Source organism: Neurospora tetraspora (assembly GCF_033439725.1).
Source record: "Neurospora tetraspora strain CBS 560.94 chromosome Unknown B0H65scaffold_2, whole genome shotgun sequence".
Lineage (NCBI taxonomy): Eukaryota > Fungi > Ascomycota > Sordariomycetes > Sordariales > Sordariaceae > Neurospora > Neurospora tetraspora.
The window spans coordinates 4,399,363-4,420,805 of NW_026944384.1; the positions used below are offsets into that span (position 1 = coordinate 4,399,363).

Consider the following 21,443-nt stretch of genomic DNA (forward strand, 5'->3'; position numbering starts at 1 on the left):
TGGCATGGCGTCCACGTTACCTTGGATGTCGGGAATCGAGTGTATCAAGAAACGGTCGTGCTGTCTCTGCACAACGTACCGATCATTGTCCGACCGAGGTATCGAATTCTGATTACCAGACTTCTATCGCAGCCGCGTTCCCGCGTCTATTTCCCGCAAGGAATCGTCTTTCTGGAGCCCTGGATTCCAGGGGCAAATGTCAGCCTCAGCCCACTGCTAATTGAGCCAGGGATCCTCCTTGTGGTGCCTTTTCTCCTTTAATGGTTCACTGTCGTGATAACAGGATGTCTTCTACCGATTACCGAGATCTGGGCGCAAAATGACCAAACAGAAAGAGTATACCTTTCAACGCGACGCTGGGGTTGACGTCAACGTAAGCCCGGAGTGGTATACGTTGGCCAGTCCATTCTCATGGTGTGCAATTGGTGCCGAATCCGGAAGTAACAGCGGCGGTAAAATCGGGTAAGATTTACCTGCACTAGAAGCGAGGATGCTAACAAAACACAGCAGATTGAGGTATCATAGGCGGTAATCCGCAAACCAAGCCACATATGCAGCGGACAATTGTTGAGTGGTGGGTTTTAGTGGTCGTGACCTCTGACCTCAGGCTTCCATACGATATGTACCTTGGAAAAGAACTGTTAGTCATACCGGCTCGGTGATAGACAGGAGTTTCCAAAATTCGGCGAAAATGCTCAATTGAGCCCTATGTTGCTTCAGTCCCTTGCGGATAAAGGTCTTCATCAATACTCGGTTGAGAGATGTATCCTTCCCTTCATGTTGTCGCAGGTTCGCAAACCCCGAAGGTGCAGTCCGTCGGTAGGATACCGTTACGATACCTTAGCTCTTAGGCACCTGTAATCGTAGGGTAAAGCCACCGTTTCCCCTGGCCAGTCGAGAGAGGCTGCATTTTCCAGCCTCAGAGGCATGCCTTTTCTTGGAACGGGTGTTGCTGCAGTGTGGTCTTTTTTGGGAGACAGTCCCCTGGACAACAGCCCGTGGAGGTAACATTGCCCACGGGGGCCCTTGCCCTTGCCCTATACCTTACTTGCTGTCCCCTGTCCGCTCGTTGTTAGGTACCCAAATTACGGGCAGGTACGTGTAAGATACAGAACTCCCGCGGAAACGGTTTCCACCCTACCGTGCACTGGTTCCACCCTTGTCCGTAATCAATGCAACCTCGATCCCGGCGAAGCTCTTCGACTTTCCTTTCATTCTCATTGGGACTCTGTCCATCTGTCCCTGCTTCAACCTCCAAACACCATTACCTTCCGTCTGCGGCTGCGCCTTCAACGCTCAGGATCTAAACCCAGAGATCCAATGGCTGTCTGTGCCCTCTCCCAGCTCTCAGGCACACCCCACCTTCGTTCGCACTAGCTTCGACACCCGTTACCGCGCTGCCCGTCATGTACGGAGCCAGGTACGGAGACGGAGCCCAGGTGCAAGGTACCTTACCCCCAACCCGGTACCGTTGTCACCTCAGGTTGTCACCAAGTAGACGACCAAGTGCCGTCGAGGTGAGAACCTTCCACAGTCACATAGTCTCCCCGGCGGTCTCTGGCGTCATTGCTGCCTTCACGCCGCAGATGGCTCCCCAGTCACTTCTCTGTCCAGTACCGTTGACATGAAGAAGGCACACTACATACCTTGCCAGGCTGCCAAAACATCAAGTGTTATAAGGCCGCCGGAATGCCCTCCTTCATGGTGTTGGTTGGCATGTTCGATATCAAACACCGTTTTCATTATATCATCAGTCAAGGCTTCGGTTCCTTAATCAACAGTCGCTTCCACTTTACTGTTTCCTCGAGTCTGCCTCTGTCTCTCAGTTATAGACTCCTTGCCTCACGGTATCTCGCCTATTTGGAACTTTGCAATCTCCACCTCTTCCGGCCTCGGCTCATACTCCCCGGTATATAAGTCAAGCCTCTTACTACAACAACTACCTTGCCGCTACCAACCAACTGACTATCCACTATCTCGGCCGCGGCCCTGAGAACACACTCCCAACATCCATCAACCACAACAAAGCTCAGAAACATCGGGAAAAGATTAGCAACCATGTGCTATCAGGTGGTCGAACTTTACGCGGTGTGCAAGTGCCTCTACTACCAGCATGCCGTTGATCGGTGCGCGGCATATGGGCAGCCCGGCCATCGTCCTCATAAGAAGGAGGTTTTGGTGGGACACTCTTGCGGCATTCACGCGGGCCGTAGCGGATATTCCTACGGCGCATCCGACTCTGGCTACTCGTCAAGCCACTCACCCAAGTCCTCCTCCCGTGGCCATTACCGATGAGGAATCGTGTCTCTGGCACTGGGCTGCAGCTGTCCACGGCATCCACCCGTGCTCAAACACTTCGAATTTGCGGAATGGGTCTCATACATCTTTTCATTCGGAGGTGGATCAGCCGGTTTACCATCCCAGCTCTCTCTTCTCTTCCGGGTTCATCGTAGTCAGAGGTCTTTACCAGCGCCAAAAGACACTAGGTGACCCCTTGCTCGTCATAAGATCGACCGCCCCGTTTTTCAACCTGGAAGGATGCAGCCAGCTCCCGAAAAATTAGCAAGTCCATTGTCGGAGACGGAAAAATTGGGCCTATGGCTCATTGAGCCAGTGAACTCCCTCCTACCGCAGGATCGCTCCCTCGGGTTTGGAATCATGTCGAAGACTCCCTTTCATATTCTGTCACTCGGTTCGAATATTTGTGCGGGATGTGGGAAGGCACGGCATGGACGATGGCTTCTGCATTGCGATCGAGCGGGCATAACGATAAATTGTACAACAACACACGACGACATCTTCAGACGACGGAACGGTTCACCTTGAGCTTCAGTTTTGCTCACGTTTCTTTTATTTACACTTCTTGTTTCACAACTCTCGATACCCCGAGGGCTAGGGTTGCATGGTTCGATGCATACGGGGTACGATACCAGGCGTTTTGGAATGTCAACTTTTGGTTTTGGGGTGGGAAAAGGGGTTCAGGTTTGTGTTTCTAGTTCAGATTTCTGTACTACATTCTTGCTTTCTTCAGTCTTCCTTTTCCAGTTGCAGTTTTCCTTCAGTTCAATTTCCATACATTGTGCTACCAGTGTCTCAATTTCATTTTTTGTCCTCATCTCTGCGCTGGAAGTAGCGATGGGACACAAATGGTTGGACCGGTCAAGGGACAGGATATGGTCAATGGGATAGCACTGCGTGCTTCATGGCCACGTTGCTCACAGCGAACGGCCCCTTGATGGATTTCCTTTTCTCCGGTTACGATATCTCAAGCTAGTCTGGTACTAGGCTTAGCTGCCCCTGGCAGGTTCCTATGGGGAGCTTTTTGGTGTTACTTGGTTAGAAGCATAGCAACAGCATTCAGGGTATAGACAGATAGATGTCACCACCTATTCATAGCAATATGATGCATCCGAAACCATTGAAAGTATTCGGGGACTTAACTTCATGATGCTGCAAGTGGTTGAAATTTCAAAATAGCGACAGTTGAAAGTTGTGTCCCAATACGGTATTCGCAGCTTGGCTGATGTTTACTCTCTCTCGTTACCGTGCCGTAAACATGACCCCTGCAAGTCGCCTGGTTGCTTCGTTCCCCTGCCGAGCACTTGCACCTTCGGGATCCGTATCGTAGCTTGTGGTCTTTCAGAGCCTCCCAAACTTATCGCCGGGACTAAGTTCATCGTGATTAGTCTACGAATTATCGATCATCATAACGGTCATCACTAATGTACACGATGGTACGAGCTTGTTGGCGCTTCAATCAGACCAAGACAACCAACTGCGAAAAACGCCTTGCGCGCTTAGGCGCTTAATGTGAAGTTGCACGATGTCACACACAGACAGCCGTCATTCGGTATTCGGATCGTCGAGTTAGTGTTTCGGTTGAACCAACTGATTTCTCTGATAATGATGTTGCCTGGGTCGTTGGTGGTTTCGGTATTCAAACGGCAACTGGTAAAAATAGGTACCTTTGTTAACAAAGGTACAGAGCCTGTGGCTTATACCTCGCCTGTTTAAGCTACAAGACCCACCAAAAAATTAGTTCCGCCAGTTAATCTTCCCGTTCAGTGGGGCTCACGGCTGCCAAGGAGAAATCTTGGGTCCGTTTCTGGGATGCCAAGCTTTTCATGGGTTGCGTTTTGGGAAAGTGGGAGACCAGTCTGGTGGGTCGTGGTGGGCAGTGGTGGGGCCCATAAATACCCCTCCTGTAAAACCTGTATTCTGATTGGATGATATCGGGCGCTTCCAACCCTTTTTCTGGAATCCAGGGGTCCCGAATTGGGATGATGTGATGCTGCGGGCAGGACACCCGACCGACACCCGATGAACACCACAACAACGACCACACCCTCTCCGTTGTTCCCTAGCCCACACACACTTTTTTCTCACGTTGACATGCTCGACATGTTCCTGACCACGACACCAATCTTGAAATTCCATACTTCCATACCACACAACACCACCATCCCAAACTGCCTTTTTGTCATCGTCAGATTGCGTGCGTGGCAGCCACATGGTCCCCATGCGCACCCCTTCAGATCCCATCCATCTGGAAGCTACCATGGCTGCACCACTGCACCGGGTTTACTAATGTTCTGGTGACAAACGCCGTCTTCGACGTGCCTTCTGCGGAACATCATCCCGCTGGCACGATCTTAAGCTTAGTAATTTTCACCATTGATGTCCAGCTTTGTCTTCAGCCTCACATGGGGGTCAACGAGATCGCCAACTTTACCCTCAAAGTCTACCAGGCATCAACCAAGCAGGTAATGATAATTCTCCTGCACGGGGCTTGAGGACTCACATTACAGTCACTTGAAGAAAACTTCGCCAAAACTTCCTACTCGGTCGCTCTTCAAGGCAGTTGCGCCTCCGTAACATCTGCCCGCAGACGGAGGTTATCCGGATGCTCCCATGATGTGCCTTTCGAACTCGAGTCCACGTCGGACATGCCAGATTGATTACCTAGCAATGTAAGCGGCCATTCCATCAATGTTACCCTCACTATCAGGTACCTACAGAACGTACCTTACATAACAACCAATATTAGGCTGATGTACCGCACCCTTGTTACATGACGATGAACCGAACGGTCGTCCGTTTCAAAGGTACACAAGAGAGGTCACCAACCACAAGCCTTACGATATTCCATATCATCCGGGGAAACTTCCTTTAACGTACGGAATACACAAAAGAGTCTGAGTTGTTCAACTGCCAATCGGACTGGCTCACTGCGGCGGCACTCATAATCTACAAAGTACTCACGCACCGGTGTTGAAACACATCGCCCACATGGATGCAGTAGATCTTGCTGTGGGCGCGGCTGCGTTTACTGCACGTTTCTGTGTTGGATGTGGTTGGGTGTTGTGCCGCGCATCTGCCCACATCCATGAACTGCACCCCAATTGTCATATTTTTGGTTTTACATATGGCAAAGAAGCTACATGCGTCATCCCATCCAACCATGCCACCCGGAAGGTCCCGTCTTTTTTTTTTCCTGTCAAGTTCTCCCGGCGGGACATCCGACATCCCGGGACTGTCACTTACACGCACTGTTAGGTATCGGGAAGATATCCGTAAGGAGGGAATCTCAAGTCATCGGTGACAATGCAATGAGGTGCGTGATCGAGTCACGCCATCCCGTTGCTTACCATGTCACTCTTCACTTTTCTCCATTACACTCTTTCGCATTCCACTACTACATCTTAGGAGATCAAAGGTAGCACCCGGATATTCTTCCGCTTTCCGTCCGCTATTGTGCCTTACGGCATCTCAATTGCCTGCATCCAACACGGTAATTAGGTATATATTTCACTCCCGTCCCAAACAGCACCTACAAGTACATCATAAGCGAGACAGATGTCTCACTGCCTCTTTCACAAGCCCAGGGTCGATCACATAACGGTATCACCAACTTTCCGTCCGGGGTTGCTATACACCCTCGACACCTTAACTACATAGCATGCGCCTACATGGCGCTCGACGGTCAAGTCAAGTCAACCTTACCGTCCCGATTTGTCACACGCGAGGACGGACCGTTGCTTGTGTCAGTGAAACCATACCCATGACTTACCGAGTCTGATACAGACAAATGCACTGTATGGCATGCGGCTCAAATGTGAGGGCCGCTGATCGCTGGCTCGCCTTACCCTCGTTTCCTGGCTGCCTGATTGGGGGTTACGGTTCAGCTCTACTCAGCTCGGCCTTGGCAAGCTGTCTTTCGACTGTTGAGATTTGAGAGAATCGAGCAGCCTGGCAGGGCTGGGATGGTTGATTACAATAGTCCTTTTGACGTTTTTGGTTTTTCTGATACCGAAAATTGTCTACCTACGACTATCGAAATTATTTACTGACACTTCTTTGTTCAAACACATAATGTTGGGGGCGGTTTTGACCTTGCTGAGACCACATACCTCTGCACAAAACACCAAGTCTTTCGAACACTACCTTAATATTCATTATTCATCTCAATTCATCCTATCACCGTATCCCATACTAAACTCTCCCAGCCTGACAGCAACTCGCATCTCCCTGCGCTTCCATCCTGCTGCCTGCATGTAGCCGATCCGCAGTCGAAACCCCAAAGCAAGGTACCATGCAAAGCAAAAAAAAAAAAAAAAAAGGCAATATGAAACCGGACGGATGATATTTCGGCTTCCACAGACCTACTCGACACGAACCCAAGTGCATCGCAAAGTGCATTACCTTGTCTTGAAACATCGCCTTTACAAAATTAGTGATGCTTTCAGTAATCGACAATCGGTACATCTCTAGCCTTCCCCAGGTCCTCAGACTTCCAGAACCGGGAATGGTTACACACAAGTCGCAAAGTCACATAATATCTTACTTGCCTACGAGATTTCTTACATACTCCTCGTACCAGCACTACAGCCCAGGCGCGCTTATCGCGGTACCTAAATTTTGTGAGTTGGGTACGGGCAATGCTGCAAGGTCACACTCACATATTTCAGACCAAAGAAGCCAGGTTGCACAAAACGAAAGCTGTGTTGGCACCTGTCTCTTAGAATGGGTGGAAAGATGGAGTTCTAGTAGATCTTACATCCGCAGGAAGGATGCATTGCATGAGTGCATGTAGGTATGCAGGTAAGTAATAGCATAAGATGGATGTACATACATATGTACTTACATATGCACGCAGGTCACATATATGTGTGTAGTAAGATGTGTACCTACCTGTATACGAGAACCGGACCGTTACGGTAACAGTAATCGACGGTAACAGTAACGGTAACGGTGACGGTAGGTAGTGTTGCGTACCCCAAGTGAAAGATCATGTACTTTACCCGAACCTGATACGTCTTTGATGAAGCGATCACCGTCGCTGTCATGTCTATGGTGCTGTGTAGACTGAAGATTCATGCGGCGTGGGGGTATGGCATGATGAAGATGATCATCTATCGTTCGATTTGGGCGCGGCTAGTGAGGATGGTCAGTAATGTTTGACGACTTTCTCTCAACGAACATATTCAACTTTCGGCCTCGGAGTACCAGACAGTACATAGGCCTAGAGAGAGGTTGTGGTATGAATGTAGAGGAAGTGCTTGACTGACCTAGAGACCTCTGCCATAGGTTGGTCTCTTGTCTCTTCTCTCAGTCCAGTAAGTCATGAAAATCTCCGGTTGAATGAGAAATGGATTCGAAGAATTTCTATGAAGCTGTCAGCAAGGCGAGGTCGGGATATATGCCTACTTGGTAGGAGCACGGGAAATCAGAGACTCCGAGCTCTATCAGAACGCACTTCGCAGTTTGCCGGTAGCTAGGTAGGGACTGGAATATTTGTCAGCGATCAACAAGTAGGTTTTGGAAAATAAGCTGAGCCCGTGACGTTGATTGATAATTTCATCAGTGTCTTGAATGAAGGTCGGCGTTAAAGATGTTAACAAGAACTGTTTCGACTATGCATGATCAACTGATAGACAATGATTATGGTGTCTAAAGGATGTAACATGATACCTGAATAGAGAGAGTAGCAAAGAACCATACATAGCGCCAATATATTCATGTCGAGGAAACGCTGGAGAAAAATTGCGAAAAATGAAGGGGGATGTCCAGCACAAGAATGTTTAGACAAAGCACGGAGTAAAAAGAAAGAAAAAATTTATCGATGGTCATTCGTGCGACGTGGGCCTGATTCGAACAGACGCTCCCGAAGGAACAAGATTTCTAGTCTTGCGCATTAGACCACTCTGCCACCACGCCTAGTGATTGTTGTTGAAGATGGGCACAAATTTAGGGTCTATATCAGCATTTTGAACAATGCTTATTGTTCTGCGAAGCCGCGGATTGTTCCCGAGTAGAACCAGATCATGTTTCGTGCTAGAAACCCGCGATCGCGATGAACGTTTCTCCATTCTCACGATTTTGCTGCGATGGCCCTCTGGAGACCAAAGAAAGTGCGAATCGTATCTTTGTCCTGAGTTGCCAAACTCCCTACATCTGTCAATGCATGGCTGATGATGTAACCGCGCGGGCAGCGGACGTTGCGCTGCGTTCGCCGAGCCCGCCCTTGATCTCTCCTGCATACGCCGATCAACCGACAATCAACGCACCACCTTCCTCACCACATCCCGCTCTTTCACGCTCTTTCAATTCTTGAAACATCTTCTCCCATTGCGGCGTCAATTTGAATCTCTTCAGTTTGGCTTCAGCTCGAGCTTTCCTCTCAACTCATCTCATCCGTTGCTGCAAGCGACTTGCTCTCCTTACCTCAATCCTACCCCGCGCCCGCCGCGCAACCCCTCCCGATCCATGCATCGGACGACCTTTGATGCGTCAATACCTCTACGGATCGCGCACTCAAATCTCAAACTCAGCAGTCAAGCCCTAGTCGGAACATTTGTAATCGTGTCATCGACTTCTTTCTTTCGCTGCCTATCAGGAACGCTCGAAAGGATTGGGCCAGTACCATGCTGCCCACGCAGGCTTGAGTTCCTATCCTGTTCTACTCGCAGCAACTGCGGCCCGCTGATAGATTGTAGTTCCGAAGCGAAAATTCAACAACAATTACTAGGCGTGGTGGCAGAGTGGTCTAATGCGCAAGACTAGAAATCTTGTTCCTTCGGGAGCGTCTGTTCGAATCAGGCCCACGTCGCACGATGACCATTAGTAACTTATTTTTTGATTTTTTTCCCCGGCACATCTCTCGATCCTAATCTTCATCCTTTTTTTCATCTTGGTAGCAGAGTCGATACCTGTTCTTTAATTTTATTTTTTTTGTGGAAGTTGATGGTGTAGTTGTATGAAACTGCCTATTGTGTCAGTGGCAATACCATCCTTCATACACCAGTTCTTGCCGAGTTTGGATGCCATTGCTTTTGAAGTTTAAACCGGTCATGACTATAAAATGGTGTAACTACTAAAGAAGCTACGAATAGGTACATGTCCTGATATCAATGTGTTGAAGGTCATGCAAGTGATACCTGTCATGATAACAGACCACCCTGATGATGGCTTCCTTAAAACCTTCAGTCGATTCTATACCTAAAGCCAAGCTGCCTTCGCAGTCAATGACCAAGCAGATCGGACCTGCCCTTTTCTCCAGATACTGAGGTTCGCAATTTTCATCTGGATAGGAAAAACCTGAGGGAAAGAACGCCCAACAGCCGGTCCCTGCTTGCAACCGTGCCTGAGTGGAAGGTAGCACACCGAGATTGCCGCACCTTGTATGATAAATATAAGCCTACGTTCGTTAAGGTACTCAAGATGCTCCAGCAAAGTTCGCGACCTCAAACATCAACTTTGACAGATGTGTGGTGCATCACGATATTCTTCGCAGAGTATATGCCTTACGGTACAGAAATACTTATCACGACACTATCAAGATGAAACCTACCACCGTTTTGCCGACAGTGGCGTGGCTATTCTTCCTCCTTCCAGTCACTGTATCGTCAGCCATAACAGCAAATGTCCACTCAGATCAACATAGTGTTGAAACGCCCTTGGCATCAGGATCAGACCTTACAAACATCGGAGAACAACCGGCATGCGAGAAACCGCTGATTCCCTTACACCCAAAGAAGTGGTGGCGAGCCCAGATCGAAGAAAATGTTGGATACGATAGCCACCAACACTATTTTGATGTGACGGAGCTCGGAGCAGACAACACCGGCACCAACGACTCCTCGTGGCTCTTCAACGAGTATATCCACTGTGAGTTCCTAGCATACCATACCCGCATTGCTTCCATATGAACCATACCACAGCAAAAGTTATTCCAGTCTGACACAAACAAACAGTTTAAAACCGATCCGACAAGACGGCAGCAAAAGTCAACAGATGTTTTTACGTGCCTCCGGGAACCTACCGCATCGCCAAACCCATAAAGCTTCTCGCGGGAACCTTTCTCATCGGTGACGCCCTGGAACCGCCCACCTTGCTCGCTGACCCGTCGCTGGGTACTGATCCTGTGATTGATGCGCATGATGACCACCTATGGGAAGGAGAGAGGACGGTGAAGAGCCTTTACATAGTGGTGCGCAACTTCAAGATCGATACCACGGCGGTGGAAAATGACACGGGCGCGAGAGCGATGGATTGGTCGGTAGACCAAGGATGTAGCCTTGTGAACGTGCAGTTTGTGATGCCCAAGGGGTCGAAACACACTGGGTTGACGATGGAAAGGGGTGGTAGTGGGTTGGTTATCGCTGATTGTGTGAGTTTGTTGTTTTGGTTTCTGTTTCCATTCCTTCCCCCTCGGTGCTGCTGGTTCAAGTTTTATTTCGTTTTCGATGACTGGCTGGCTAACCGACTGACCGCGGCAGACCTTCACCGGCGGAGCAGTCGACATGGAAGTGTTCAACGAGCAGTACATGCTAAAAGGGCTGAAGTTTGACGGCTGCCACACGGGTATCAAGTTCAAACGATCCTTCGTCACCGTCATCCAGGGTTGTACCTTCTCTGAGTGTGCGGTGGCCGTTGATGCCAGTCTGCCTGATAGCACGGGAACTTTGTCCGTTGTCGATTCGTCCTTCTTCAATTGCGAGTATGGAGTTGACGTCTACACCAATGGCACTATCCCATCCGGTGTTAGTCCGCTTGTACTTCACAACGTCGCCGTTGAGGGTGACAACGTGAAGGCTGCAGTCATCGGGTCTGGTGGCTCTACCCTGCTGTCGGATTTGAAATCTCGAGATGTAACATGGATACAAGGAAAGCGTTAGTATTCGCCCTTGTGGATCCAGTCTTTCGCATTTGAAGCCATGACTCTGCGCCGACACTCCCATAGATACTACATACATACTCATAAAGGAGCTTCTCCTTTCCAAACGCAAAATCACCGCGGGGATTTTCTCCTTTCCATCACATGCTGACCTGGACAGAGTCCCCAGCGTTAGCCATCCTATTCACAGGCACGAAAAGCTGACGCCTGGCGGGAGGTACTTTACAACGCCCATTCCACAATATGAAAACTATAACGTCAGTCAGTTTGTGAACGTAAAAAACGAGCCCGAGTTCTTTGTTGTGTGGGGGGACAGTAAGTCGACCGCTTCTTGCTTAGTAACATCTGGGTGCTTCTGACTTGGTTGCTCACACGACGTTAGATATCCATGATGATGGACCCGCAATCAACAGCTTACTCCAGAAATACGCTGGCTGCAAGATATTGTTTTTCCCTCAAGGGATCTACAAGACCCATCAGACAATTCACGTACCGCCAGGCTCGCGACTCGTTGGGGAGGCGTTGAGCGTGATCGCCGGCTGGGGCGATCATTTTTCAGATCCCTCCGACCCAAAGCCCATTCTAGAAGTAGGCAAGGAAGGCGATAGGGGAGTTGCCCAGTTCACCGACATGTTGTTTTCGGTCGGTGATGTGTTCCCGGAGCGGTCATTGTCAAAGTCAACACCGAGGCCAGAACTCCCGGTGATGTCGGCTTTTGGAACTGCGTTATACGTGTCGGCGGCTCGGACGCTCTGTGGTTCTTGACAAGAAGTGTCGGGATCCCAATCCCAAGGCTTGCAAGGCGGCATTCGCACTGATACATGTAACCCAGACAGCCTCTGTCTACCTTGAGAACGTTTGGGGTTACGTGGCAGACCGCGGTTTGGACGACGCATCATCGAAACCCCTGAACATTGCGGCCGGTCGCGGTCTCCTCCTCGAAAGCACTTCGCCAAGTTGGCTGATTGGGACCTCGTTTCAACGCTGTACCCTTTATCAGTACAACCTGAATCGCGCCTCCGACGTCTATATCGGTCTCCAGCAGGCCGAGAGCCCGTACTGGCAAGGCAATGGGACTCAGCAGCGAGCGCCGGCGCCCTGGGTAGCCAATTCATCATATGGTGACCCATCCTTTGGTCTTTGCACTTCTCATCGGTACAGCAACGACAACGACAGGTGTTACCGTGCCTACGGTCAGCGCTTGGTTGACAGCAACAATGTGGTCATCCACGGATCTGCTCTTTGGGCCTCCTACAATGCCATGAACAACAACAAGTGGCACGGCCCCAATTGTGACGAGACGTCTGGGGTGTGTCAAATGAATATGGTGTTTATTAGCGGCGCATTGAACATAAGTTGGTATTCGATTAGCACGAAATCAACCCGAAACATGATGTACGATGCTGGACTTGACTCTGGATTGAATCGGAGACGACAATCAGGCAGGAGGCGTTCAAAGGAGGTAGGGGAGGGGCGATAGCAGCATATTTGACAACAGGGGAACTTGGTCGGGACCTTGGTCGGGACAAAGGGTCTGGTAGCGGCGCTCACGGCGCTCACGGCGGAAGTGGTCGTGGTGATATTGAGATTGGAGAGCCAGATGCCGGGAGTAGTGCTGCAGTCTCATGGCTCAATTTCGGGGCTGTTGTGCTGTTGAGTTGTGTATTCTTGCAGTTGGGTTGAAATAAAAAGACCGGAGTGTAGAAGTTTCATCGAGGATGTCAGTGGAATGATTTGTTTTGTTCTTGTTTTTTCGTTGGTACAGCCGAGACCATGATTACTACAGTCGTATCTCGAATGGGTGATTCTCCAATTTGTAGTTGCAGGGACACTCGCATTTGGAACAGATGCCCTTGAAGAATTGACATTCGATGTCAGCATGCATATACCTATGTAGGGAACAGCTTGCCCTGGCATGTATAAAAGCGCGTCTGCACGCGGGAATCGTACATTGTGGTCGGTGTCTGATGTTCTTTCTGAATCGATCAAGTGAAAGATGCTAAAGATGCGATACAGATGCGACGGGATATGTGCAGGTGGGGTAGACGTTGGAGACATTCCCGGCTGGCATCCGCTGTCGACGGGACCAAGCGTCCAGTCGGCAACGGGCGTCGACCGAGCTTCCTGGGCACGCCATCTCTCCGCATGTGAAACGTACGGTACCTCGGTGCATTGCCTCCCGTCACAGGACAAGCGTCATCGCATCCAACAGAGAAGCCGTGGAAGGTCGACGCCAAAGAACCAAGATGATTTATGAAACTCACGCCAGATCCAATTCCCCAGGTGATTTGCGCAGCCGCTTGCTTAATCGAGTAGCTGTATTCGTTGTGGTAACCCCGTAGCTTGTCCCGTAAGCCGCCTGCTCGTGAGAGGTTGACATTCTCTCGAGGTCTGCCCGTGGGGAACCCTTGTCATCTCTTGTGGTGGTTTATAAAGTGTCGCCCTCCCCATTTCCCCCTTTGCTGTCATCCCGTTTCATCCGTACCGTCACGTTCACATCATCCTCTATCCATATACCCAGTTCCATCGTCGCTCACTTCACCTCTACATATCTAATCTAATCCACCCCCAAAAATCTTTCAAAATGTCTCTCAAGAACGGTACGTCTTTTACCCATGGACCGAACCCGCTGCCATATTTTGCGCCCCTGTTGCGCCCGCGGTGATGGCGCAATACCTTTCCATGTGTTCCTCGAACCGACCAGTGCTGACCGTGGCCGTGTAACGATTTAGACAAGTTCCCTTCCTCCGCCGCCTTCGACGCCATCAACAGCGCCCTTACCGGCAGCGAGGCCGACCGCAAGGACGCCATCAAGCAGGGCAACGCCGTCTTTGCCTTTGTCCTCAAGAACGCCGCCGGCGAGACCGACCAGTGGCACATTGACCTCAAGAACAAGGGCGAGGTTGGCAAGGGTCTTGGCGACAAGCCCACCGGTTAGTTTTCCTTCCACTTGCCCATCCGCCTTTTCAGGCTATGCTGTATGTTCTTTTTTGTTCGCAATGATGAGACTAACAGTAATTGCTCATATAAAGTCACCCTCTCCCTTTCCGATGCCGACTTTGCCGGCCTCGTCGCCGGCACGGCCAACGCCCAGCGCCTCTTCATGTCCGGCAAGCTCAAGGTCAAGGGCGATGTCATGAAGGCTACTAAGCTCGACCCCATCCTCAAGAAGGCTCAGACCAAGGCCAAACTCTAAATGCTTGCTTTATTTTACTTGCAAGCGAGTCGAATTTTTTTTTTACAAAACAGAAATGATACCATGATATATTCGTCGTTCAAAGAAGACAAGCAGTGGTGCTGTGGTTTATGATCGTGGGTTGGTTTTGGGCCAATGGTCGGCTATCTGTAACGTGTACTGATTGGGTGGGATGGAGATGGAGATGGTGATGGTGTTAGGTGCGGTGTGTTTCGTGTCGTGTTGCTGTACAAATACCCCCGTCTGGAAGGGAAGCTTTTGGATATAGCCAGCGGCTCTCTACAGAATTGAATTCAGTTTGAAATGGACCATGATGTTCAACCTGTCCGCATCTGCTTTGAGAACTGCAACTTTCATCTCAACGGCTTTAGCAAGTATTAGTCGCGTATCGTCCAATGTTGTCATTGACATGTGACAGTGCTCGTTCATCGTCAACCACATGCCACCCAGGTTGAACTTGCAACTGGCCCGGACAGCATGGGTAGGAGAAATGTAGTTAGCCGAACCCAGTTCGTACCGGTATTCTGAGAGAGCGGGCTGTCAGCAGCGTGTCCAACGACTTGTAGGTGTGGCGCGTGACACTTGTGTCGCCTTGGTGAGCCATTCATAGAGACAAGGTTGCGAGGAGTTCGTTGGAAGGGATGGGTGCGATTTGTGCGCGGTGGCTTCAGGTTGGTTGCGACTGGGTTGCGACTGGCGAGACAGGTTGGAACCATTGACTTCTTTCGACTTCTGCACAGCAAAGGGACGCCCAAAAAGGCGCGGTGCGACAGAGAGGCTCACGATGGTGGCCGGCAGGCATCGTGATCCAGTCAGATCAATCCTGTCGCAACTCGAAGTAGACGTTCCAGGAAACCACAACCGGGTCCGTGCACAGAAGCCAAGAGAATCGCGATTGGATTGCACGTCCATTGGCGCAACGCTGCAGTCATCGTCTTTTGGAGGTGAGTGGCCCGTGCACGAAGGATGCAAACGCGGTGAGAGCGGGCATGCTTTCCTGTTCCCGCCCTCCAAACAATCCAGTCCCCCGCCCAATCTGACACTTTCGCGGTCGCCAGGGCACTGGCCACTGACCCACGATTTCTGCTGGTCGCCCTTGTCGCTGGCACATAGCGACGTGACCTACGTACACCTCCTCCCGCTCTATACAGACACTGCAGTTTTTTTTCCCACGGTCCCGTCGTCCGCCACGGCGCCATCAAGAAACAAGAAGTAACCAGGGTTGTCCATCTCCCATTCACGTTCCTGTGGACAAACACACCAACTATCATCGATTTTATCCCATTTCCGTGCCAGCATCCATCATCCACTTATATCTATCATTGCCGTCCATTTTGCTCTTTGTTGACAGGCCCAAGTCGGTCTTTATACTGCCCGCCCTCCGCCCTCCGCCCTCGTCCCTTCGCTGCTGTGACGAGCTTCCACCACACGGTACTCCTCCTCTGACGGTCGCGCGAGCCCTGTCGCAACTTGCTGTAAAAGTATCGGTCACGGACTTCACCCGTCACGGTCGGCGTGTTTCTACCCTTTCCCGTTTGAAGGCAAGCCGAAGCCCTGAGAGCTCCCACCGCTGCCACGCCCGCTGCCGCCGTTGCTGAGAATAGACCACCGACCGCCTTGTCGCGCAACCCCCAAAAATTTCCCACGCCTTTCCAGGTTCCCACACAAAACCCTCAACCACCACGTCGAGCAGCATCCCGTCCACCTCGCTTCCTCGTCCGTTGCGACGCGCCCACAAACGCGCCGAAACCCATCGCGGGTTCCTGTTTATGCACGACAGCGACAGCGGGTCCTTTTATAATCCCGTCTTTGTGACTCGGCTTTAGAATAATCAACACCGCCACGCCACCTACCTGCCCGCCTCAGCCTCCCGCCTATCCCTAAAACTCACATCTCTGCCCTTGTCCATCGACATACCGGTCGGCGAACCGCCCAGTCTCGTCGCCATGGATTCGCAACCGAACAAGAGGCGTAGCATCTTTGGCCTGGCCACCAATCTCTTCCGCGGCTCCTCTGCGCCCGCCGACGACTCTGATTCCAAGACTGAACCCCCCCAGCAGAATGGCATCAACAAGGCCCAGTCCGTCCCGCGCATCGACTTCAACAGCGCAACGCATGAAAGCCCTGCTAAGCGCGCGTCCGATGCGCAGTTGGCATCCCGCAAGCTCATCGGCCGCCCTCAGGGCCCGTCCAGCAAGCTTGCCCAGTCCTTCACCAGCACAGACTTCACAGAACTGTCATCGGCACCGCAAAAGAAGATCACATTCCATACTGCTTCGGCGGCCGGCGCGACGAGGAGGATGCCCGGCGACAACCCCTACAAGTCGCCTTCATTCACAAATGGAGCCAAGGGTCCGGTTGTCAACGGAAACGGTGCCAAAGCAGCCAGCTTCTCTGGAACTGGCACGAGCACAGCGCCGAGCAACATCTTCCGTTCTGGCACTCCTTCCCTTTACCAGCGGCCCAGCGGCACGACCTTTGCTCCTCGCATCGTTCCTGGCGGCCTGAAGAGCAGCCTTCCCCAGAGCACCCCCGGTCGCACTTCGCGCGGTACAACCGCTGAGCTCCTTGGTGCCGTCCCGGTCAACACGGAGCTTTTCAAGATGAGGATCCCTGAGCCTCCTCATCACTTGACCGGCGAGGTGCTGGCTAAAGAAGTCCCAGATGATCCCAACAGGGCCGGTTCCATTTATGCCGACGAGTTTTTGGCACACTACTGTCCGCCCGATCTCGATGAGCAACAGAAAAAGCAGTTTTTCTGCATCCTCGATTTGAGGCGACTCAAGTATGCCGCCGATGAGATATTCACCAAGAAGGATTGGAAGATCAATATTCTAAACTTTGCAAAGGAGTACGAGAAGAGCCGTAGCTTGATTATGCTGCGGTACGGCTTGTACGAATTCAAGACGGTTAGGGCTTCGGAAGAAATCAAGAAGGAATGGAGGCAAAAGCATGGAATTGCGGAATCCGAGGAAGAAGCCAGCGCATTCTCGAATCTCAAGACACCGGCTGGCTCGAAGAGAAAGGCCGAAGAGGAACTGTCGCCAATTGACGGCGCCCTAAAGGCTTCCACCACCGCTAGTAACAAGCGCCCGCGTGCTCCAGAACCGACCAGCCCTTCGCCAATTAAGCAAAAGCCTAAGCGCAAGGCCTCGACGGTTGGATCGCCAGACGAAGTTCAGCCAGCCAAGCTGCAAAAGGCCTCGGGAACCCCAACCAAGGCGTCCTCTGCCACCAAGTCTGTCTTTGAGAGCATTGTCAACAAGACGCCAACCGTCAAGGCCACCACGACCAAACCTGCGCCTAAATCTGTGTTTGAAACTGGTCCCAAGGCTCCTGCCTCCTCCGGCAACATCTTTGGTCATCTTTCCGACAGCAAGAGCAGCAACGATGATGCCGATGCGGATAGCGATGCCGAGACCGCTTCCAACGTTGACGACGATGAGGATGAGCCCGAAGCTCAGCGTGATGGGTCTGCCAGCATTGGTGTTGTTACCCCTCAGTTTGGGCTGGGAAGCCAGGCAGCGGTGAATGGCGGATCTAGTGCCTCCTCAGACGCCGGAGGAAGCTTCCAGGGCCGCAGCATCTTCGATCGTATCACCAAAGGATCTGACGGACAACCAATTCGCAAGCCCGTTTCTCAAGCTGGCAAGTCTGACTTGTTCTCTGCCACCCTCAAGGAGGACCGACCACTCAGCACAATCCAGGAGCAAGCCTCTTCCCCTGCTCCGGTCAACAACACGTGGAACACGGAGACACCCATCAAGTTTTCCTCTGGCCCCAGCAACCCCTTCGGGGCTGCGACATCTAAGCCCGCTGCGTCGAGCAACCTCTTTGGAGCCCCCGCAGCCAAGAAGGCAGAGGAACCCGCACCCAGCAAGGAAGGCGCCCAGGACTCGGAACCCAAGAGTCTTTTCGGCGTTCCTTCCAAGAAGGCCGATGAGCCTGTTGCCGAAGCCCCTAAGCCTTCGGCTTCGTTGTTCTCATTCGGAGCAAAGACCACTGATGCTCCCACTACCACGCCCTCGCTCTTCGGTACTTCCGCACCCTCGGCCCCAGCACCTGCTGCTACAAGCTCGCTCTTCAGCTCGGGCGCCAGCACTCCCCTCTTCGGACAAACAAAGGATAAGCAGGAGTCCAAGGAGACCACGCCAGCCCCCTCCTCCTCTCTTTTTGGTGCTAAGCCTGCTGAGTCGACTACGACTGAAGCCTCCAAGCCCTCGGTATTCCAGTCAAACACGCTGTTTGGCAGTGCTCCGGCAGCCAGCGAACCACCAAAGATGCAACCAGCCAGCCTGTTCAGCAAGCCCGCGGCGGCTGAAACGCAAACGACGCAAGCTCCGGCTTCCTCATTATTCGGGGCCAGCGCGTCAAAGCCCGCCACTCCCAGCTTGTTCAGCAGCGTAACCCCTGCTTCTGGAGCAGACGAGCCGGCGGCGAAGAAGGTTGCGTTCGGCAGTACTGAAGCCAAGCCAGCTGCCTCTATGTTCAACTTTGGCTCTACCACTCCCGCTGCCGATGCTGCCAAACCTGAGACTAAGAGCCTCTTTGGCACTACCAATGGCGTTACACCTGCGGCTGAGACTAAGAATCTCTTTGGCGGCAGCACTACTCCGGCTCCTGCCACTGAAGTCGAGAGCTTGTTTGGCGGTACGGGTAGTGCGGCCCCTGCTACTCAAACCAAGAGCCTCTTCGGCAACACTAGCGCACCCGCAACGGAGACTAAGAGTCTGTTCGGCAATGCTACTACTCCTGCTACTGAGACCAAGAGCCTTTTTGGCAACACCAGTACCACCGCCCCTGCAGAGACCAAGAGTCTGTTCGGCAACGCGACTACCTCAAGCGCACCCTCAGACTCGAAGCCTCTGTTTGGCGCGACTACTAGCCAGCCCGAAGCCTCAAAGTCTCTCTTTGGTGCCCCTAGCAGCCAGCCCGAAGCTTCCAAGTCTTTGTTTGGTGCTACCAGTAGTCAACCTGAAAGCTCCAAGCCAGCTTCCATCTTCGGAAACAGCAACCTTGCTCCTGCACCTGTCTCTGCTTCTTCGAGCTTCACCTTCGGGTCCACAGCGGCCCCGGCTACTACTCAACCTGCTCCGGCTGCTACTTCTAGCTTTACCTTCGGCTCTGGTTCTCCCGCGCACACACCTCAGCCAAGCGCTAGCTTTTCCTTCGGTGTCACCCCTGCTTCGCAGCCTTCCCAGCCCGAACAGAACGGTAACATCTTTGGAGCCAACACTTCTTTCACATTCTCAGCTGGAGGCAATGATGGCGCTGCTATCAACAATCCTTTTGCTACTGGAGGCGCCGCTACTCCCACCTCGTCATCGTTTACCTTTGGCCAGACAGGTGGCACCTCTGCGCCGTTTGTCTTTGGACAAAGCAGTCAAAACACTCCATCCATCACCTTTGGCGGTGCCCAGGACTCTACACAACAAAACGGCAGCTCCAACATGTTCGCCTTTGGTGGTCAACAGCCCTCTGGGGGTGGATCCATGTTCAACCTGGCGCCGCCCGTAGGGGGGACATCAACAGGTACTGGTAAGTTGAGACCTCGACCGCGACGACGTTTCTAGCCGGTGAATTATCATTAATCGACCGCAACGACTAGATTCCCCCAAAACCTTCGGCGGTGCTTCAAGCTTGGCCACGACGCCGGCTGTGGGGACACCAGAGCCAGTGGCCGCCGAGTCCAAGGATGCTCAAGGAACGCACGCTGACGGGGATGAGGCACCACAGGAGCAAATCTCGCTAGTCGAAGGCGGCCCGGGGGAAGAGGACGAGTCCGTCGTGTATGAAGTTCGTGCCAAGGCGTATAAGCTCGTTGCTCCCGACGACGATGACGATGACGAAGGCTCCAAGGAGAAGAAGAAGCCCTCCGTGTGGAAGACGCAGGGAGTTGGCCCCCTGCGTCTGCTCAAGCACAAGAATACCGGTGCGGTGCGCATGCTGATGCGTGTCGAACCCCGCGGCAATATCGCGCTCAACAAGATCATCCTCCCCAACTTCACCTACAAGCCCGATGCTGCGGCTCCCAAGAACATCAAGATCACCACGGCGACGGACGATGGCAAGGGTTTGGAGACTTGGATGCTCACCACCAAGACCACGCAGGCTTTGGCTGATGCGCTGGAAGAGCACAAGAAGGCAAATGAAAAGAAGGATTAATGAGTCAGTTAGGTGGATAAGATGAATGGATGAATTGGTCAGATTAAGATGATGGATAGCATAGGAAGAGTTGTTTGCAAAAAAAAGTTAGTAGTTCACGGCATTTGTTTCGCTTTTTTGATTTAATCGGGTAGAAGCGGAGTGTTTTTTTTGGACCGGACAATGAATGCAAGGCGGTGCCGTGGGTGGTGGGTGATAGGTGTCAGTGGCCGGTGGTCCGTGGTAGATAAGGAGGTGATGGTGGTGAAGGATATTCCCATACTGGAGATCAGGTAAGGTACGAAACGTTTTCCTGGGGTTCATTTTTTTCGTTATTAGTATATTCATTCTGCTATGCATTGGATGGAAGGATGGATCGTCATGGGTTTTGATGTCAAAAGGCTTCTTTTACGTCCATCTTCAGATTACGCAAACTCAAATTCGCATCATACGTATCGGGCATAGCATTGTTTTTGCGGGTCTTTCTGTTGGCTATCTTTATATCCGCTCAAAGCATTTCCAGTCTAATATTGCGAATGTGTTCGTCTTCAGTGGGGTCTTGGTTCCCAAGGTTATCTCAGGATACGAAAAGTTGAAATTGCTTGGGGGAAGTCAAATGGAGAGTACGGGAGGTGAGGAACAGGCAGTTGTAAAAATGAGCGTGGAGGGATGGAAGGCTCAGAGGAAGGAGCAATGGACGGCTTTGCGGAAGGAGCACTCATCCAGCTAGTATTACGGGCACGGCAAAGAGAATGTATTCAATGGTGCCGTGGTTATCCTGTTTCTTCAAATATTTGATCGCTTAAGCGTTTGAACAAGTTGACAGCATTTAGATGAATAATGGAGTTTGCCCGTTACATGAACACAGTTCACCCTCGCATCGACAAGCAGTAGTACATTCTGATTTTTTTTTTTTTTTTTTTAAAG

At 51.6% G+C, this 21,443-nt stretch overlaps 5 protein-coding genes and 2 non-coding genes across 7 annotated transcripts; 6 read left to right on the top strand and 1 right to left on the bottom strand.

Annotated features, from left to right (window-relative positions):
* The first annotated feature begins 113 nt into the window (after window positions 1–113).
* B0H65DRAFT_568683 (uncharacterized protein) lies at window positions 114–1,594 on the top strand. The gene is given in 5 exon segments (XM_062830399.1): window positions 114–462; window positions 666–789; window positions 845–868; window positions 959–1,095; window positions 1,113–1,594. 5 exon segments carry the CDS (start codon window positions 320–322, stop codon window positions 1,375–1,377), a joined length of 693 nt encoding a protein of 230 aa, XP_062684775.1. The 5' UTR covers window positions 114–319; the 3' UTR covers window positions 1,378–1,594.
* A 464-nt stretch (window positions 1,595–2,058) lies between these two features.
* Window positions 2,059–2,295, top strand: B0H65DRAFT_420602 (uncharacterized protein; the record flags this gene model as incomplete). Its single annotated transcript, XM_062824290.1, has 1 exon — window positions 2,059–2,295. The coding sequence occupies one exon, from the start codon at window positions 2,059–2,061 to the stop codon at window positions 2,293–2,295; it is 237 nt and encodes a 78-aa protein (XP_062684776.1).
* Window positions 2,296–8,135: 5,840 nt separating this feature from the next.
* Window positions 8,136–8,217, bottom strand: B0H65DRAFT_t121. Its single transcript has one exon. It is a non-coding gene; the product is annotated as a tRNA-Ser (tRNA).
* An 810-nt stretch (window positions 8,218–9,027) lies between these two features.
* On the top strand, window positions 9,028–9,109 carry B0H65DRAFT_t99. Its single transcript has one exon. It is a non-coding gene; the product is annotated as a tRNA-Ser (tRNA).
* Window positions 9,110–10,342: 1,233 nt separating this feature from the next.
* On the top strand, window positions 10,343–11,941 carry B0H65DRAFT_421293 (pectate lyase superfamily protein-domain-containing protein; the record flags this gene model as incomplete). The annotated part of the gene is made up of 4 exons (XM_062824334.1): window positions 10,343–10,669; window positions 10,779–11,176; window positions 11,346–11,491; window positions 11,559–11,941. Coding segments are annotated over 4 exons (1,254 nt in total), but the record flags the coding sequence as incomplete, so codon positions are not given.
* Window positions 11,942–13,760: 1,819 nt separating this feature from the next.
* Window positions 13,761–14,372, top strand: B0H65DRAFT_506882 (SCP2 sterol-binding domain-containing protein; the record flags this gene model as incomplete). Its single annotated transcript, XM_062828100.1, has 3 exons — window positions 13,761–13,776; window positions 13,909–14,109; window positions 14,209–14,372. The coding sequence occupies 3 exons, from the start codon at window positions 13,761–13,763 to the stop codon at window positions 14,370–14,372; spliced, it is 381 nt and encodes a 126-aa protein (XP_062684778.1).
* Window positions 14,373–16,318: 1,946 nt separating this feature from the next.
* On the top strand, window positions 16,319–20,537 carry B0H65DRAFT_418930 (uncharacterized protein; the record flags this gene model as incomplete). The annotated part of the gene is made up of 3 exons (XM_062824173.1): window positions 16,319–18,103; window positions 19,523–19,910; window positions 19,981–20,537. 3 exons carry the CDS (start codon window positions 16,319–16,321, stop codon window positions 20,535–20,537), a joined length of 2,730 nt encoding a protein of 909 aa, XP_062684779.1.
* Between the last annotated feature and the right edge of the window lie 906 nt (window positions 20,538–21,443).

Excerpts from the sequence above, each read along its gene's own strand:
- B0H65DRAFT_568683 (XM_062830399.1), top strand. The coding sequence starts at position 320 with ATGACCAAACAGAAAGAGTATACCTTTCAACGCGACGCTGGGGTTGAC. Across the intron at positions 463-665 it reads AACAGCGGCGGTAAAATCGG|ACAGGAGTTTCCAAAATTCG; the intron begins GTAAGATTTACC and ends GCTCGGTGATAG. Across the intron at positions 869-958 it reads TAGGCACCTGTAATCGTAGG|TGTGGTCTTTTTTGGGAGAC; the intron begins GTAAAGCCACCG and ends GTGTTGCTGCAG.